Source organism: Phallusia mammillata, chromosome 2 (genome assembly GCF_965637545.1).
Source record: "Phallusia mammillata chromosome 2, kaPhaMamm4.hap1.1, whole genome shotgun sequence".
NCBI classification, from domain to species: domain Eukaryota; kingdom Metazoa; phylum Chordata; class Ascidiacea; order Phlebobranchia; family Ascidiidae; genus Phallusia; species Phallusia mammillata.
In genome coordinates this window covers 12,074,073-12,094,377 of record NC_137253.1, presented here as the reverse complement: position 1 = coordinate 12,094,377, position 20,305 = coordinate 12,074,073, and the positions used below count along the sequence as shown (strand labels likewise).

Sequence of the window (20,305 nt, the reverse complement as noted above, 5' to 3'; positions counted from 1 at the left end):
TAGCTAAGCTTTTTACCACACGGGGGCGGTGTTGACTCAGCAGCATTGTCTACAATTTGAGCTATTTTCCTTTGATGCAAAACTTATAAGTATCGCCCAGTAAATAAAAGTAAAACCCTTCGTATTATATTGTAGATAGGACACTCAATATGCGGCATGCAAAGAACGAAACGAACGAAAACCGTTTACATTTTATCAATTTAGTAAACAATAAAACACTTTCGTAATAGCTTAAGGTGTTTCTTATGGCCTAAGGCAGTGGTTCCCAAACTTTTTTCTTTTAAGGCGCATTTTAGAAAAAACAAAAATTATTTGGCGCACTTCGAACATTTGAATAATTTTTTTTGGTGACAAAGGCACTAACTATGAGGTCATAAAGTCGCTATACAGGTCACTTTCATAGTTAAATAGCCTAGTTGAACATCTCAGAGACGTGGAGTATGTTGGCCTAGTGGTCTAAGCACCTGGTACTACTACTCTACTTGATTGATTTTAGTTTCAAAATTTTTTGCGGCACACCTAATGACATCTGGCGGCACACTAGTGTGCCGCGGCGCATAGTTTGGGAACCACTGGCCTAAGGTTTAACATTTGTCTCCAATATTGTCTACTCTACTGCCAATCAAATGCCAGTGAATTTTTTTACCAGCCAAACTTCTTAAGCGGTTTTAGTAAACTTTAAATGGCTTTATAGTAGAAGCCGCCATTGTTCATGGAAGTGACGTAGCTCTCAACGCGAAATATGATTACTTTGAGGAAGTGTTGTTAAATCGTTCAGTTACTATAAGCATCAGTCACTGCCCCTGTTGATAAACAGTGACGTTCTGGCTAAAGGAGTTGCTTGCTAATCATGTAAAGCTGTTGTTAACTATAGGTGTGGCAAATACCACAATAATAGACAAGAATTAGAATGGCAAATTGTCAAATTGGATTCATTGGCGTGATTGTGTCCAATTGCACCAGTCGTGAAAACTGTGAAGTTCTGCAGAAAGCTATTCAGTGTGGAGAGCAAAACCGAATAGGCATTATTATTTCGCTTATTCTCAACGGTTACCTGGCATTGGCGACTGGAGTTTACGAGTCAAGGCACTGGAAACAGAAGAAAGTCAATTTTGTAAACAAACTGTACCTAATGCCAATATCTACAGCATTGTTGTTTAACATCATTTGCTTGGTTTCACTGTACAGAGGATCATTCATACTTTGTCTCACTTACAAGTATTTGTCCTCGCTTTTATATGCATTAAGCCAACTACCTATTTACACTTTGCTGTGGATAAGACAAGCCGTGCTGTACAGAGGCGACTTGTTAGTTAGCCTGTCTACCCCATGTCTTAGATGTTTAAGCAAAACTATAATTCTGGGTATATATGCGTACACAATAGCAGATCAAGTTTTGTTTATGGGTACTCAATGCTTAATAGCAACTGATGTTATGTGTGTTCAACCCCACCATCTCCAATCGCAGAAGATTTACATTCTACCGTTGGTAATAATATTTTTATGTAGCGGATTGGTTTTTAACGTAGGATTGTTTTGTCTAACAGTCCATCCTCTTAGAAACCAAGTAAAACTGCGGAATGATAATGGTGGAAAAGATATCAAAAAGCTTTTGGTGCGCTTGTGCATTTCGACAGCAATTTGTGTGTTTATGTCGGTTTTGTTTGCAATGTGTATAACATTACGCATGACACACACTGTGTGTATTCACTGGGAAGTACCAGGCAGTTTTTCCCTATTCTTCTCCAACGTGGCACTTATATTCACTTTTAATGATGGAAAGAAGCGAATGTTTCCCTTTGCGTAATATGCATGAGCTGCATTTTACCAAATCATTTTTTGTAGGACGTTCATTTAAGTTTTTTGGGGAAAAACATGTTACAGATAAATGTTGTTAACTGCGGTTGTTACTATTGATATGTGTACTGAACCTGGCTGTGATGCCAGCTGTTGTAAAGTTTGCTGATGTTCAAAATTAAATTATGTACGGCGTTTTGGGATAATTGTAGCAATACAATTTGCATATGAAGCATGAATGCTCGAACAGGTAAACGACAATAAAGTTCGAAAAGGTGCTTTGGGCAGATTTAATGTATCCATTTGATTTGTTATGTGACGTCATTTGATTTGTAAAATACACTCCTGACGTTTCTTGAAAAATCTTCATGTGTTATTTTCAAGATGTACTCTCGCCCATCTTTATCTCGTATTGCGTGGTGCTAAGTCGTCAGCAATTATTAAACAGATTGTTGATCAAAAACATAAAATTCCACATGCTAGTGTTGCGCTGTATGTCGTTTTAAAACAGGGGAAATGCAATTGAAAATTCTCATCGTTAGATTTTCGTACCGATGTGTCATGTGCTAAAACAGCTGCTTCCGATTTACAATCGTTTTGTTTTGTCATTTATATATGTCTACTGTGGCTCACTACAGCGTTTAAACCACAGTGTCGCGGCAATGAGATTCTGCGTGGTGAGCTGTAAATGAACAACTTTACTTTTTATTGTCTCAAAGTGTAAAGTTTAAAAATTGTTTCGCAAGTACTGTACCGTGCTGTGTATTTTAGTGCAATAGTCAAACATCGATGCCAAGAATAACTTTGGTGCTATTCGTATTGTTTCAATAATTTCGAATCAGGGCATTGTACTGTTTTGTCAACGTCCACGTAAATACGACCTAATTACAAGTTCAATACCATATAGTTCCAACCCAGGGCGCTCCGAGTATTCAACAGTTTTTGCAGCGTCTAGCTCTATAGCCAGGGTTGCCATCGACATGAAACCAAAAATAAGGACAACCGAAAAATTAACTTTTCATACGAAACGAAACAAACGTTTTTGAACAAATATTTGCATGTATACGAGCCATGACATGTCATATGCAATATTTGGACCAGAAACAATCTGTTCCAGCTACTCCTTGTTTATAAAGAATACTTCGTGCATCTCACAACAGCTCAGGTCTAGGTTTACTTTTACTTATAGCAGGGATTTGACTGTCATTTCACTAAGTTTGTTCCTTGTAATTGTTGAAAATAAGACAAAATAAGGACGCAAGTCAAAAAGAAGGACATTTCTTAGAAATAAGGACAATAAACGTTTCTAAGACATAACCCTTCAAAATAAGGACAAATCTTAGAAATAAGGACGGTATGGCAACCCTGTCTATATAGCCCCTATGACTAATATTGGTGTTGACAAGATTTATCCCTTTTTTAGAACAACCGTGGACTGTACAGCAAACATGAATACCGCAAAACCCTGTGTTTTGTGTAGAATGCCGTACGCAAAAAACAGGTTAAACCTTAAATGACATTTAAGGGATGCCGCAACACATTATGGAAGTGACGGTGCTCGCAGCACGAAGTTCGACAACTTTGAGGAAGCGTGTCTATCTGTCAGTACTTAGCCCATAGCCCAGTCAGTAAAACTAAGCATTATTCGAGTTATTATTTAAAGTTTTTACTATATTTGGTGCAATCTTTTCTACGAAACAACGTGTCCTATGTTCTAGCTATAGGATTTGCTTGCTGTTGCATCATGTAGATTTGTTTGCTGAATTGAAGGTGTGCTTTAGACTGCAACACAAAGTAAGAACTAAAATGACATATTGCCAAGTTGGATATTATAGCGTCATCGTGTCCAATTGCACAAGTCGTGAAAACTGTGAACATCTGCATCAAGCAATTCAATGCGGAGAGCAAAACCGTATCGCCGTTATTGTGTCTCTTATTCTCAACGTTTACCTGACCTTGGCGACTGCAGTTTACGAGTTCAGGTACTGGAAACACAAGAAAGTCAATTTTGTGAATAAATTGTATTTGTTACCAATAGCTTCGACATTGCTGTTTAACATCATTTCCTTGGTATCACTGTGCTGGGGATCGTATCAACTTTGTCTAACCCACAAGTATATGTCCTCGCTTTTGTATACATTAAGTCAGCTGCCTGTTTACACTTTGTTGTGGATAAGACAAAACGTGCTGTACAGGGGTGACTTGTTAGCAAGCCTGTCTACTCCATGTCTTAGATGTTTAAGCAAAACCATAATACTGGGTATTTATACATACACATTAGTAGATCAAATTCTTTCCACGGGCATCCACTGCTTAATAACAACTGAGTTTATGTGTGTTCAACCTTATCATCCACAGTCTGAGAAGGCGTATCTGTTACCGTTGGTAGCCGTATTCATATGTACCGGATTAGTATTTAAGGTAGGGCTGTTTTATCTAACAGTCTATCCTCTTAGACACCAAATAACATTGCAGAATGATCAAAGTGGAAAAGACATTAAAAAACTTTTGATGCGCCTGTGCATTTCAACAGCGTTTTGTGTTTTTATGTCGGTTGTGCTCGCAATATCTTTAACTCTTCACATGACACAAGTTACCTGTATTTACTGGGTAGCACCAGGCAGCCTGTTTTTGTTTATGTCAAACGTGGCTCTTATATTCACCTTTACTGATGGCATGAAGCGAATGTTTCCCTTTACATAACCGAATTCACACCTTAACTTTTTTTAATACGACAAAACCACTTAAGAAAAAAAAATAACACAATATAATTTTAGCACAATAAGCTATTCTGAATAAAAAAAGTTTTCTGTGGAAGTTTGTATAGCATTCTTTGGCAACTATGTACACTGGGGTGTGTTATAAATTTGTTGTTTGATAATATGTGCAATGTTTTTGGATAATAAACACCGACTAGAACATGTGCTTTCTTTATTTTAATTTCTGCTCTTGAATGACATTTTTGTGGCATGATTTTATTTTATTTGCGAAATTTCTGTCATTATGTTGTTTGCCATAGGGCATAGAGCCGTACACTATTGTTCTGTAAATAAAATTCTCATTTCTAAACACACAATCACACACAGGCGTTGTACGCTGGGTTGTTTACATGCGTTACAACCAACGGTGTATAGATGGAGAGGAAACTGTGGTAAAAATCCGTTGCGGTTACGCTGGCAACGAAACAACATGCATCAGGACAGGAAAAAAGGTGAAGGTTCTCTTTAGGAAAAAAATATGCAATTTAAATGTTGCAATTGATCCCTTGCCAGGGCTTGCGCGGGTTTGTATCGTTAGAAACATTGCAATTAGGAAAGCTTATGCGAAAAAGCGTTAAATAACAGGTAACATCATGCGTCGTATATATAGCGACAAACAAGTGAGGGCTATTTCAAAACCCGGGCAGCAGTTTTAAACCAGCTACATTATTTAATTGAATAAATCCGGGTTTTTGTGTGCAATTAAGAAAAACGAAACTATAAATATCACATTGTCACCATAGGGTTTGTAGATTTCGATATTTATTGAAAACCGAACAAAGTTATAAACAATCATTACGAAGCACTTTTTCTGTGACACGACCGTTAATATTGTAGCGTGTTACATACATAGTACAAATTAAGTTTTTTCAAAAAGCGACTTTCAACCAGTGTTCCGTGAAAGATCTTCAGGGGCTTCCGCATGATGGAACACCGGTGGAAAATCACTGGTTTAACACTAAGCGTAAATAGCTTTTTTTGGAAGTAGTTATCCACTATCATCGGTTTGAAAGTACTGTCGGGGTTCTCTTCATTCATTGTTGAATGATAATGATAAGATTCTTTGCGTAATACTAAGAATGTAATCGCATGAACCTGTTGCTGATTTAAGTGCATTACTGTACAGTAGTTGTATTTCATCATTATAAAATTTCGTTCGGTGTTCCGCAGGATTATTTTAATGCATTAATTGTTCCGTGGCTCAAAAAAGGTTGAAAAACACTGGTTTAACCTATATGTAATCACTTATCACTTATCACATAAAAGTTGCAAAACACTTCTCCAAACTTTTTGTTTTGTAAGTGTGCCGCAAACGGTAGTGCTAACAATAGACTTACTTAACCGACCTTCACCTGAAACAAACACGATTAATCTGCCGTACTGTGTAATCTGTTCAATTGAAAACATACATTATATTTTGCATGTTTTCCTTTTAAATTTAAATGTCGTTGTACAGCATGGAAATGACGGTGCTTACAGCATGAATCATGATTGCTGCGCGGAAGTGTTGTCGACGTTTAAGGCATTAATGTTCTATTAATAGCAGGTCCTTGCTGTTGCATCGCGTAAATTTGTTGCTGTACTGAAAGAGTATTTGAAAAAATTAAATGCAAAGACAAGAACCATAATGGGAGATTGCCAACTTGGATTTATTGGCGTCATCGTGTCCAATTGTACAAGTCGTGACTGTGAAAATCTACAAAAAGCAATTCAGTGTGGAGAGCAAACCCGTTTAGGAGTTATTATTTCTCTTTTTCTCAACGTTTACCTGGCCTTGGCGACTGCAGTTTACGAGGTCAGGTACTGGAAACGCAAGAAAGCCAATTTTGTGAACAAAATGTATCTAATGCCAATATCTTCGACACTGTTGTTTAACATAATTTCCATCGTAACTTTGTATAGAGGATCGTTCCAACTTTGTCTAAGCCACAAGTATGTGTCTTCGCTCTTGTATGAACTATATCAGCTACCTGTTTATACTTTACTGTGGATAAGACAGAACGTGCTGTACAGGGGTGACTTGTTAGCAAGTCTGTCGACCCCTTGTCTTAGACGTTTCAGCAAAAGTATAATTATTGGTATATATGTTTACACAATATTGGATGGAGTTCTGTATATCGGCACCCAGTGCCTAATAGCCACACAGTTGATGTGTGTTCAACCTTATCATCCCCGGTCAGAAATGTTGTACGTACTACCGATGGCAATTATATTTTTATGCAGCGGAGTGGTATTTCGGGTAGGATTATTTTTTCTAACACTCCATCCTCTGAGACACCATATAAATATGCGGACCGATAATGATGGTAAAGACATCGAGAAGCTTTTGGTGCGCCTGTGCATTTCAACAGCATTATGTGTTTTAATGTCGGTTGTGTTTGCATTATGTTTTGCTCTTCACATGACGCGGGTTGTGTGTTTTTATTGGGAATTACCGATAAACCTCTGTATGTTTATATCAAACGTGGCACTTATATTCACTTTTTCTGATGGAATGAAGCGAATCTTTCCCTTTACATAAACATTTTTTTTTGGACGACGAAACAATTTACACTGTTGAAAAGACAAACTACATTATTGTATTTTCTGTGTATTATTAAGACTAGTAAATATTGAATCACATTGCATCATGGCTAAACTATGAATACAGACATTTTAGCATTTGTGCAATGCTTTCAGATAAAATAGCATCAAACGTATTTGTGCCAATAGTTTAAAGTCAGTCAAATTATACAATAGGATTCAATTTGTTGTTTTTATGGTGCTTTATGGATTTTGTTCTGTAAGTAATGTTTCTTCAAAATTTAACGCCCCTTTTTTAATACGTTTTCACACGGCATGTGGTATTACCTTCACCACAAATAATAAAAGCTTGTTAAACATACGTGTTACACTTTGGGGTATTGTGACGTTTTATGTCTCGTTGCGAATGTGGACTTTCCTCACTAACAATAATAAACGCTCGTTGCACACTTACCTTTTTTCAGGCATGTAGGTGCGGTACTGTGTGTCGTTGTACACGTTACAATAAAAAACGCTATGCTGCGCACAGCAGGAAACAGTGGTAAAAGCCTCAATGATTTGATGTCAACGCGTTCAATGATTTCGCGTTCCCGATCTCAATAATTTTGATGTCAACGCCTGCACCGAAACGTACGCAGCAGAGAGGCTGGGAGGCGTGAAAGGGTCATTACACAACATAGCAAGAACTTGATAATTTAAGTTGTGTTTTTCAATGTGACCTGTCTGTCTGTTTTTAACTTAGCTAGGATGTATGTACGCGAAATAAAGAAATTGTCACAAATGTTGTCACAGTTATAAGCGGATATTGACCGAAAAGTCTGAAACTCGGATTTAAAAAAAAAATATGCCTAAATAGGGCAACAAACTAAAAACTTTTGAAGTCTGACATCCATCAATTAATTGAGATATATATATTTAACCTAAGTAATATGCATCTTTATTTTTTGAAAACAACAAACAGCGCTGGAGAATCGTACACAAGTTGAAATCAAAGCGTAAACAAGATATGTGTAAAACTGCTGACGCTAGGTTTCCTAGAAGCTGCTCAAGTATTGTTTAAGCCCTTGGCTGCCCGGAATATAGATTCAATATTAGATAACCAAGGTCAAACTTCAACACAAAGTGGCCCAGTGCCTCAGTTAGTGGAATTAAAGCCCCTTCATTCAAACTTAAGCCGACCCTACCCCCACCAGAAAGCCTTATTCATATACTGTGTTTGTATGAGACATTCCGCTGAAAATGTACTTATGAGCTTATGTGAAAATAATATTTAAAAATCGAAATGAAACTTTGAAATGTGGCACTAACAAGCAACATATAAAAGCTTTTGAACAAGTAATGCTAAAATTTGATTTTATTCCCCCGAGAAGTTTCAAACAGAGCAAAGTCAAAACCTTATGTTGCTAACAGTTGTTTTAGTTTTATTGTAATTAACAAAACCCCCATCATGTTACGGATGTTTACAAATAAAACCAACGTTTAAAGTGAAAGGAAACCAATCAAAGGCGCTTCAGTGTGCAAAAACAGTGGACAAAGTAAGAAAATGATCATTTTTAACTAGATTAATTGACATACTGTGGTTGCCGGGATAGTCCTACAAAACCCAAACAATAACAAAATACCATTAGCGTTAATCAGAAATATTTAATGATCAATTTGCTGATTGTGACAGAAGCGGAAAAGTAAACAAAACGAAGCAAACATTGCAAATTGCGGCCTACCAAAATAGATTAGTCAGTAACCCGTTACATATGGTACGTAAAATAACTTTTCATAAGTTGTTGCATATTCTATAAGACACCGATGAGATCTGGAATGATGCTTAATGTTTCAAACTGTATGCTAATTATATTTCAAAACAAACGCAGTAAAACTTTACAACTAATTTGATTCTTTATTATTACGAACAGTGATTTAATCTTTCAATGTCAAGAAACCTGAGATTAAACCAAGCCTAAATTATAGAACTAATTTGCATTTCTGGCATTTTACTTTAAAATCCCCATGGTTTTAAAATCATCTTTTGAGTCGTTACTGAGAATAACTTCCTATTAACAAATAACGTTCTAATATAACACCTGCGAAAATACCTGTTAAGTCATATGAAGATGACGGTGTTTCAAAAAGCATTTTTACCGCGAATTGAGTAGTCGGACCGGTAGGAAGAAAAGTTAATTAATTTATACGTCACTTCCTAAAACTAGATTACAAAAATATTTTTACAAAGAGGCTATTTTCAAGTTCCGCAAAGGCCAATAAAAAACATCAACAATTAATTTATCATCTACGACAGCTTAATAGGCTGATAGAAAAGCCGGAACTTGGGTAGTTTCTGATATAAGAGCGGTGTTCCATACTTTAACTGAATCGCTTAGCTCACCACCAGCCTCTGCGACCGCCATTCTGTATTCAGCATGAGTGGCCAGCTTGTTGTATAGTTTAGCACCTAAAAATAAAAAATAAACCTTTAGGCATGAACATAAAAATTCAGCCGCGCCTCAAGATTAACTTTTCCCGTTTATATGTACTTCCACTTTTGAATACAAAAGCGAATAAACACATTTAACCAGACAGTTTAGGATGGTGCATCTCAATGAAAACAGTTTAAGAAGGAAATTGTCCTTAAAGTAGTATACGATAAGCATCTTGAAATCTTTCGACCAAACTATTCTCGTTATCGGTAAAATAATGCGTGATAAACAACACGGCTGAATTGCCGACAATTCAAAAAAGAGTGGAGACCGATTAGTCGCCAAATGCATTTACCCCATGGTAACTGGACGCTTAATTAATAAACGAAGATTTGGCCTGCTATATGTTCTTTTGTATGTTTTATAAAAAAAAAATGCATTTTGTCACAAAAACGTTCGTAGTCGTACTTTTTTTGCACTTAATCGCTTTTTCACCCCAACCCAGTTTAAGTTGAATCGCGAGCACCGCACTTGTAATGCTGGGAAGTATAGTTGCAATCGCCGTTCTTGTCACGGTAGGAATAACATTAAGTTGAAAAATGACCACCTGAAATTGAAACATATCGTGACCATGTTGCGATAAAAAAGCACAATACCATTGTGCAAAACGTGGATTAAAAGTCCTCACTTCTAATTGTATATAATTCATGAAGGTGATTATATCACTGGCCTACACTAATAAACTATCATTATTTCTGGTTAAAAGGTCTTGGGAACACATGTTTACAGATATAATGTGGGGAATTAATGGCTTTGAAACAAATAACTTATTTTAATTTGGTGTGTTTCCACATATGCTTCCACAAAGCTTCTGCGATTTAACAGCCACGTTAATAGAAAACTTTATTGTTAATGACCCGTGTATTTAAATATTGTCTTTTCGTTAGACTTGACAAACGACAATTTACCCTTTTTTATAAACACATTATTATGACCTACAAACACATCATTATGAGTCCTATTAACACAACGAGGGTGTCCAACCCGTGGCCCGCAGGAAGATTATGAGTGGCTCGCGTGGTATCTTTTGAAATGACTCATATTGGCAACTTCATCACCTACGTAATTTATGGCGAACTTTCATTCCGAAAAAATGACATTTATTGTTTGCTTTATTTGTTTGTTAATAGAGTACTACTACACAACTGTTCAAGTTACTTTTATTACGTCACAATGCGCATTGTTACGCATCACAATTTCTACATTGTTACGTCACAACCTGACTCCTGCTTCAAGAGTTAGTAAGTAATGTTTTTTGCTGGTATCAGAGACTCGCGCAAAACGCATTTAGCAGTAAAACATCTCTTGCACTTTGCAGTGATATAGATCATGCCAAAGAGGAAACAAAAAGCAAGTAACGCTAACAGAACTTTCCAAGAAAGGTTGACACCCCTGTAAGATCAGCAATTTCTGACAGTCACATGGAAAAATCGCTTCGCATTGCTCCATCGTCCATCTCACTGAATATTGCCAAACTTATAAGAGAAAAACAGTGCCAAACTTCACGTTGAAATGTCGACGTGTGGGAAAAACTCTGTTGACTTAACTAAATCTTGGTGTGTTTATTGTTCTTATAACTATAAACAAGGATAATACACATTTCTAAGATTAGAATTCGGTGTGAGGATTTTATTTAGAAATTATAAGACAGCTATTTCTAAGATTCCAAATTAGCAGTAACACTCAAGTGGCCCGCGCAATCATTCGTAAACCGCGTATGGCCCTTTGGCCAAAAAAGTTGGACACCCCTGGACTTAACCATTGGCCTGCATGACGGGCTGTAATAGTTATTTAGGTACCTGGGCCACTTGTACAGCAACTATAAACAAGGTAACGATTAGATTTGCAAGTTTAAAAACTCCAGCCCGCCTTTTCCAGCGCAAAAACGATTCTGCCAATCGAGCATGGAGTACACGCCAGACTTGGACAACTAGATAATTCTAGTTGTCTAGTTGGGCAAACTAGAGCAAAATGGCGGTAATTCTAGTTCTAATCTAATTTAGAATTATCGAGTAAGCTCTAATTCTAATTCTAATCTAATTCACAGTTTTCCCAAAATCGCTAGTTTGTCCAATGGCACTTTAAGGCATGTGATCTGAGCATGCATTTTTTAACCAAAGCGCACAAAAGCATGCAATTACCAAGACCAAACTACATCACTAAAACACGTTTATCAGTGAAATTTGCCACTCACGAGTTTAAACACGTTTTAAATGCACCGAATCGCATTGTTTTAAATGTGCAAACAAACTAAAGTTGGTTGGCTTAAATCTAATTCTAGTTTAATTTCTAGATTTTGAGAAAATTTTAATTCTAATTCTAATCTAATTTGCAAAAATGAAGATGCTCTAATTTTAATTCTAATCTAATTTGAAAAACCGAAAAAAAATCTAGTTGTCCAAGTCTGGTACACGCAACAGTCCAATGTTATCCACTGATTCGGGATTGGTTACCTACAAACTTTAACGTTAGTTTGGATAACATTGTGGGTAATAGACTGATTGTACGAATAGTAGTTCATAACTCATTAGAGCTAACACTAAGTAAACATTTCTTGTTTATGTTACTGAAGTGGCATGTTCTGTTGTTCATACTCTAAGGATGACATTTGTTATGCCAAATGCGAGGAATTTGGTATTACATTTGAAACGCTTTAGAAGATTGCTTCAAATAAATACTAAATGAAGGAACGTTAAATACGTTTGGACAAGCCCATGCTTTCGTTTTTTTTAGCAGCTGCTTTCTTATTTGTCATGAACGTATATTGCAAATGGATAGGTAAATACACGAACCTTAACTTCTCGCTCGAGAAACGGTGCTTTGACCGTAGTTGATGTGATGGCGGTCGCTGTGGTTGTGGGTAAGCTCGTTGTGGATAATGCTGGATAATGTCGCTGGTAATAATTAAATGCTTCATATTGGTATTTTTTAGACGTTACCTTTAATATTGTTATAAAGGCACATTTAAATCAAAGAAGAAGGCTGGGCTTTTTATTTTAATGTTAAAGCGAAACTAGAAAAAGACTTCGTCAACAATAAAAACGGAAAATGATAAAAACATTTAAGCTTATAAAACAGGTAAAATGTCACTAACATGAAAAAAACACAACTAAAGTAAACAAAACGTCAAAAAAACGGTAAAATAGGATCTCTGAAACACCATTTATTATTCACCGCACTTTAATTAGTAAAATTATGTATTTCACAAATGCTTTTTGACTGTAAAACATAAAATTTTGTAGTCATAGGTCTTTAGGGCTTTTAATAACGTTTGTGTTTAAGTGAGTTTACTTACCTGTGGTAAAGGTTTATTTAACTATGCTCAGTGTAGTAGTTGTTGCTGTAGTAGCACTAGCAGTAGTTTTGGCAGTTGACAAAAGCGGCACTGCAAGAGCAAGTAAAACATAAATATTAAAGAAACAAAACCACAAAAAAAAAAACATCAATAGTAATGTTACAGTAGAGTCTCTGAAATTCCCTTCACTCTTTAATTATGTATTACACTAATGTTTTTGACTGTAAAACATAAAATTCTTTGGTCATAACCACTATCATAAGCATCTGTCCTTATCATAAGCACTATCATAAGCATCTGATATTTAGGACTTCCAATAACGTTTGTTTTTTTCGCTTACCCGTGGTAAAAGTTGATTTAGCTGTGCTCAATGTAGTGGTTTTTGTCGTAGTAAGGCTAGCCGCAGTCTTGGCAGTTGACAAAAGCGGTACTGCAAGAGCAAACGAACAATAATGTTGAGCATGTAACATATAAACCTACAAAAAACCCCATACCCTTTTCGGTGCTCGTCATTGCTAAATTCAACTGCACACAACTGCACAGAACAAAATACTGTTATTGGCGATTCTTTATTGGTTGGTTGCAGGTGTATTATTTCCCAGTTGATACAAATGATCAGTTCCCCAATTTGGTATTTCCTGACAGGCAGGATGGACCAGCAAGAGCACTTTCGATTAAACAATATCTCCCCAAGAACGCCTATAAAGATTTTGCGATGACGCCAGGTAAAGATGAATGCGTTTTTAAAGTTCATCTGCTGCAAACAAACCAAGCAGACCAGGATGTGGGAATATTCATTACTTTGTGAGTCACTGCCTAAAACTGGATTACGAAAATTCCTACCTTCAGCAGCATCACATCCCGAATATAATTTCCCTTCTGTAATGATAAAGCCCGAGCAAAGTTTTTTTTACCGAACGCTTTACAACTTAAAACAAAAACATACTCGATAAATATACTGAGCAAAAAAACATTGAATGAAGCGTTTATTTATGTTCGGCTCTTTTTGTACATGCAACAACAACGCTGAATAGGATTTGTGTAAATTGCACAAAAATATGACACAAACGGCATTGTTTGAGAAGGTATAGTTGCCGACTTTATCCTACGTATAAGTTACACCAAACGTGATAGGTTTATGCAATACTGATGGCGTCTTGTTAGGTAAAGAAGTCGTCAGTTTGATATCAAGTGTAGACTTTTGAATTTTGGACATGTCAGCTCGATTCCTTGTTAGATTAAATTTCTTGCGTAATCAGGTTTAATGCTCAAGGTTTTCGTGTAAAACAGTACTCAGTGTGTAGTTTGTGTACAAAACGTTTGAACAATTGTTTACTACAGTAAGCTTTTTTAAAATTTGTACAAGTGGGCAAGTCTGTACAAGTTTTCATGTTAAAGCAAATGTTCTCACAACATTGTCGTAACCGACAAAAAGCATCAACAGTTAATATTTCAAATACGACAGCTTAATAGGCTGATAGAAAAGCCGGAACTTGGGTGGTTTCTGATATAAGAGCGGTGTTCCATACTTTAACTGAATCGCTAAGCTCACCACCAGCCTCTGCGACCGCCATTCTGTATTCAGCATGAGTGGCCAGCGTGTTGTATAGTTTAGCACCTAAAAAAATAAAACATGTAAGCATAAGTTAGCTACACTCTTACAAACATAAAAAAACTTCCCCATTTAAATGTTCTGTCGCCTTTGCCAAATACAAAAGCGAGTAAGCACATTTAAACAGACGATTTTTGGATGGTGTGATACAACAACATCGTTAAATAACAAAATTATGAAGTAGCATACAATGTTTATCTTATCCAACACATCATAATTATTCAAGTCGTGGAGGCGAGGAGACTATAAACAATCTTAAAGTCCATTAACCCTTATATATAGCAACCGGGAGTTTAGCTACCTCAGTAATAAACAAAAGCCGAGAACGTCACCGCTATATGATCTTTGTACACATTATGAAAAAACTGTGTTGTCAGGTTAATTTTGGTCACGCCACTTTCAGCGCCAATGCTTTGCCGAGGTTGCATTGACGGGTACCGGAAAATTAATGAGGCATTTTTTTTCACCTATAGGTTTACAGCCAATGTATGAAGGTTAAAGCATACGTACAACCAAATATTTAACTACTGCATGTTACAGTCTTGTCAAAAACGATATAATTTTAAGACGGTCATTTTAGAATCTTTTAAATTGTGTTCAATTAAAACCTGCTTCCACTAAAACGGGTTTACAATGCATATTAACACAAGCACCAAAATAAAAACGGAACACAACGTTAATGTTCTTACTCTTTTTGCACTTGATCGCTTTTTCACCCCAACCCAATTTAAGTTGAATCGCGAGCACCGCACTTGTAATGCTGGGAAGTATAGTTGCAATCGCCGTCTTTGTGACGGTAGGAATAACATTAAGTTGAAAAACGACCACCTGAAATGAAAACAAACATATCGTTAAGTTCTTCCGGCAAAAACGTTTTACTGATATAACACTTTGCAGAAGGGCCGTGCGTTGTATGAAACGTAAAGCAACTGTTCATATGACTGGGCTAGTATCCAAGTTATGATTACTACTTGACAAAAGTTGGGACTGGGACTACAGATTGACAGTGGAAAATATTGTAAACTTAGGACTATGCTGTAAGGGATATTTATCTTTCATTCAAATAACACTAACCGCACCAATTTATGTGTTTTTAACATGCTTCCACAAAGCTTCTTAAAACAGCCACGTTATCGTGACATATGTTCAGGCCTGTAATGTTTATGCAGGTTTACCTGGGCTACTTGTACAGCAACAATAAACAGGGTGACGACCAGGTTTGCGAATTTAAAAACTCCAGATCGTTTCTTCCAACGCAGAAACGATTTATGAAATCGATCGTGTAGTTTGCGCAATAATCCATTGTGATCCACTGATTCGGGATTGGTTACCTAAAAATGTAACGTATGAGAAAAATTTAACAGCTGCTGCATCTATCATTTCAGTAAATATTTTGACACTAACCTTAACTTCTCGCTCGAGGAACGGTGGTTGCTTTTTCTTCGCCCCACCTCCATCCTTAGATGCTTTGGCCGTAGTTGATTTGGTGGCGGCCGCTGTGCTAGTGGTTAAGCTCGTTGTGGCTAATGTTGTCGCTGATAAAAAAAGTTATTTTTGCATTACCTTTAACATTGAATTATAGATTTAAAGGCATTTATATCAACAAACCAGAAGGCTAGCCATTTTACGGTTTGTGATATTCATGTAGCACTGATGTAAAAGTGTAACTAGGAAATGACTTCGTCAAAGTAAAAGGTCTACTGATAAAAATATATGCTTTTAGCAGAAAAAAAGTATTAAACATTAAAAATAGAGCGACAAAAGTAGTGTTACATTTGGATCTCTGAAATATCGTTTACTCTGTCAACGCATTTTATTCGGTAAAATTATGTATTTCACGAATGCTTTTAACGGCAAAACAAAAAATATCTGGTCATAACCGCTGCTTGAACCTGTTCTTAATCGTTCCTTAGTAGACCCAATAACATTAGCGTTTAAGTTTTCTTACCCGTGGTGTAGGTTGATTTAACTGTGCTCAATGTGGTAGTTGTTGCCGTAGTAGAACTAGCAGTAGTCTTGGCAGTTGACAAAAGCGGTACTGCAAGAGCGAGTAAAACATCAATAGTAAAACACTAAACATAGAAAACCTACAAAGATGAACATACCCTTTTCGGTGCTCGTCATTGCTAAATCCTCCACGCAACTGCACAACACAAAATACTGCTGAATGGCAATTCTTAATTTGTTGATCGTGGGCGCACCTTTTTTCTACCGATACAAATGATCAATATCCCCATTTATAGTATTTCCTGACAAGCAGGATGGGCCAGCAAGCGCGGCGTGGACTGCCTCGGACATCGCTGTGATAAACGATTGGTGGTACACTAACTTGTTGTACGAGCTGCTTTTTGATAAAGCGGAAGGAACTGTTGTGATGTAGCTACATCGCATATTTCTCAAGGAACATTTCGAAGAAAAATGTTGTGCGTTAAAAAGTTGCGAAAAACTAGATTAGAGTTTGAATATTAGGTATGAATATCAATACATTTGGCTTCTACTGCAACGGCATAATAATAAATGGCGCGACGTGTCGCTGTTAAATACGAGTCCTCGGCGCACAGCTTTAAAGACCAATCAGTTTGGAATGTAAACAAATCAGGTTGTGACTGAATCCCGCGTGTAAATATCGTCTAATACAGTAGTTCCCACCATTTTAAAAACAACCCCCTTGTATTTTCCACTATTTAGCACTTGCGGTCGAAACGCAGCATATAAATATTTAGTTGTTTCGAAATAAAGAAGCATTGCTCGGCAATGGACACTGTCTGCATATATTTATTTTGTTCAGTCTCACAATGTGGCATGGCATAAAAATTTGATGACTTCAAGTTCTTTACCCGAGGAACCGCTAGTCTAGTGGTCGGCAACTTTTTAAGCGGCGCGTGCCCATTTACTTGTTATTTCCATGTAGAAATGGCTTCGCGTGCCAACATTTTTTTGGGTAATAGTGGTTTGTGCAAGGTGATCTTAATAGTAAGCAGAAAGCAGAGTTTTTTGTCCCTGTATGCTGGATTTAAAGACAAAAAACTGAAAACAAGCAGTGCAGCAGGTTAAATTAGTACTTCACTATAAACAGAAAAATCGTTTGGCGTGCCATGAAAAATCACTTAGCGTGGCAAGATTCGCACACCTGCCAAGGGTTGCCGACCCCTGCGCTAGTCTAACACACATGTCGAGTTTCGTGTTTTAACATCACACATAAACCAAACCTTACATTTGAGCGACTAGACACGTGATTATGTGAACGTTGTATTTTTTGAGGATTATCCAAGGCTAGACCTAAACGCCTTAACTTAAAAAGTATTTGACATTTCGTACTTCTATCATTGGTTCTTACGTCATCAACAACTGTTCTCGCTATATAACAATACCCTACCCGAACCTAACTTCCATCAACCTAAACAAAACCAAAATTATTTGATAAAATGAATTTAACTAACGTCAAAACGCCTTCTCCTTTATCGGACAAAACCAACACCAGTCAGGAGCATTCTGAACCATGAGCTGAGAGGAGATGGAAAGGTAGTTAGTCTTTCGGCGTAGAAACTAGAAACAAGTGCAACAGCAAATCATCAACCTGCAATTTACTCCCAATATTAGTAACGCTGAAATGGCAATTATGAACTGCGATGTGGAAAACAATGACATTATATTTTCGTCATCTAAATAAGTTAAATGAATTCAACTAAGACAGGGGTGGGCAAACTTTTCAGTGCAAGGGCCGCATTCAAAGGTTTTTAATCTTATCGGGCCGCATAGTATTTCACCAACGGACGCCAATTGCTTACTTGTTTTTTTGTTTTGAAATAACTTGTGTAAAGAATTTGGTTTATATCACATATATATATCATTTTAAGTCGCCTGAAATGCCCAGATTAATAATTTCTAACTTGGTGCATTAGTTTAGCTGAACGGAGCTAACTGTTTATGACATCATAAACTGTATTGTGACGATTGCGGTGCCTGTTCTTTCGCATTGTTTGCACACAATAAGCGGATAAAAAATCTGGCGTATATGGTCACTAGGCTGGTAATCTTTTTTTCCAGTCTCACGAAAGCTGTTTTTAGCTGTTTGAAAATCAAAATATTAGGCAAAATAGTTTTAGTTACGTCACGGCCGCCAGTACATGTATTTTAACATACATGGCCACGACCGCACAAACTTGTCTCCGCGGCCGCATGTCGCCTTACGGCCGCACGTTGTGTACCCCTAATTTAGCCCAAAATATTAACATAGTATATTTTCAGCTATGTGCAAATACGTTTGTTGTCACTTTAATGATTGTACACACATTGGTTGAAACGCTACAATTGTAATTGTTTTAAAAAATAAACAAGCATTTGTTTCAACATAGGCTACACCACGTTTTTTTGTTAATAAATTCCTTGCGCTAACATTAAACAATGCGAGCCGCTTTTAATAGCCGTGTTTAATGTTCGTTTGCAAAGAACTGCAACGACCTAAACTTGATCCAAAGTGACCAAAGTTTTGGCGTCAACATTGCAAAGTGGGCTGTATTTGAAAACGTAAACCGCTTTTACTTTATCGAACAAAGAAATTGTGTCAAGTGACGATTTGCATAATAACGTGGCAGAAACAACCGGCTTAAGCACGTAAAAAGTATCTGCGTTTAGGCAAGTCCCATCCCCGGTATTTTTAAAACTCTACGCCTGTGCTTATAATTCTATTCAGCGTTGCTTGGTCACTTTCTCTTCAAAGTTTGCGAACATTTGGCGGGCCGCACAAACTCCTTTGCCGGGCCGCATGCGGCCCGCGGGCCGTAGTTTGCCCACCCCTGAACTAAGACGTCAACCAAAGCGGAAATGGATGAAGACATAAGCCTGAAGACAATTACTACGTTTACATGTCCGTAAATAGACTAGGCCTAAACTTGGGCCTAGCCTACTTTATTGGCCAAAAAGCCGTTGCGTTTACATGTCATGTGCGCAATGGTGCGTGACCGGATTGGCGAGTTTCCCGAGACTCGGTTTATTGGTTTTAAAGTCTGGGGTCTGCATGCAAGTATCAGAGCACCACGTTCACAGGCGTTCGTGGCCGTTAATTATCCATACGAGCATTTTTGTAGGTTTTCGGAAAATTTTAGCTTTTAAAATTCACCATTTGAACCTGTCGATCAGGTAATAGTTGTTGGCGCAAGACGTGAAATGTTAAGGCAAGTTTTTCATCACCCTGCTTACAAAAGTAATACGTGAGAAAACACCCATTGTAAGCTCACAGCACTAGTAGGAATAAAATAACTACCTAACTATAACTGATACTACTTGCGACAAGTAGATCACATATCTGCTCCGGCTAGCATAAAACTTGGAAGCAGTTTAAAATTGGCAACTTCCACAGACGACAATCGCCTCCAAACCGCAAATTGTAGTGCACACTTTAATTAGTTAGCAAAATTTAAAAATAATCAAGATTCGCTTGCGAAATTTTCACAGAAAAGAATCAAGAAGGTGAATGAAACAAAACAGACACTTTTTGGGCTAGGCCTAAACGCTTTAGTCCACCGGGTTTTGTAGGCCCAAAAAATCGTCGGTTTGGTCCTAGTAATTTTGCTGAGTCATGGTTCGATGACCATATTTGGAAAGTTAGGCCTAGTACTAGGCCCAAAATTTTGACATGTAAACGCAGTAAATGATGTCTATGTGATTGTCGTTTAAAGTAATATGCGATTTTCTGTTATTTAGCTACGCATAACCTTATTTGTGTTTCTGTGGGTACATCAATCTATTATTTCAAGTCATTGCTTGCCATGTGTTATCTTTGAAGTGAAACAATTACACTATGTTAACAAACAATAACTGCTAGAATAAATGCCTAAGGTCTGAGTTT

General features: G+C 37.1%; 2 protein-coding genes across 2 annotated transcripts; both read right to left on the bottom strand.

Moving 5' to 3' along the window:
* Window positions 1-9,373: 9,373 nt before the first annotated feature.
* LOC145212989 (uncharacterized) lies at window positions 9,374-13,358 on the bottom strand. Its single transcript, XM_080081234.1, has 5 exons — window positions 13,340-13,358; window positions 13,186-13,275; window positions 11,350-11,441; window positions 9,959-10,097; window positions 9,374-9,525 (listed from the first exon to the last, which is right to left on the bottom strand). The coding sequence occupies exons 1-5, from the start codon at window positions 13,356-13,358 to the stop codon at window positions 9,374-9,376; spliced, it is 492 nt and encodes a 163-aa protein (XP_079937360.1).
* A 953-nt stretch (window positions 13,359-14,311) lies between these two features.
* Window positions 14,312-16,848, bottom strand: LOC145212988 (uncharacterized). The gene is made up of 7 exons (XM_080081233.1): window positions 16,670-16,848; window positions 16,563-16,600; window positions 16,406-16,495; window positions 15,862-15,992; window positions 15,633-15,788; window positions 15,147-15,285; window positions 14,312-14,463 (listed from the first exon to the last, which is right to left on the bottom strand). The coding sequence occupies exons 1-7, from the start codon at window positions 16,846-16,848 to the stop codon at window positions 14,312-14,314; spliced, it is 885 nt and encodes a 294-aa protein (XP_079937359.1).
* Between the last annotated feature and the right edge of the window lie 3,457 nt (window positions 16,849-20,305).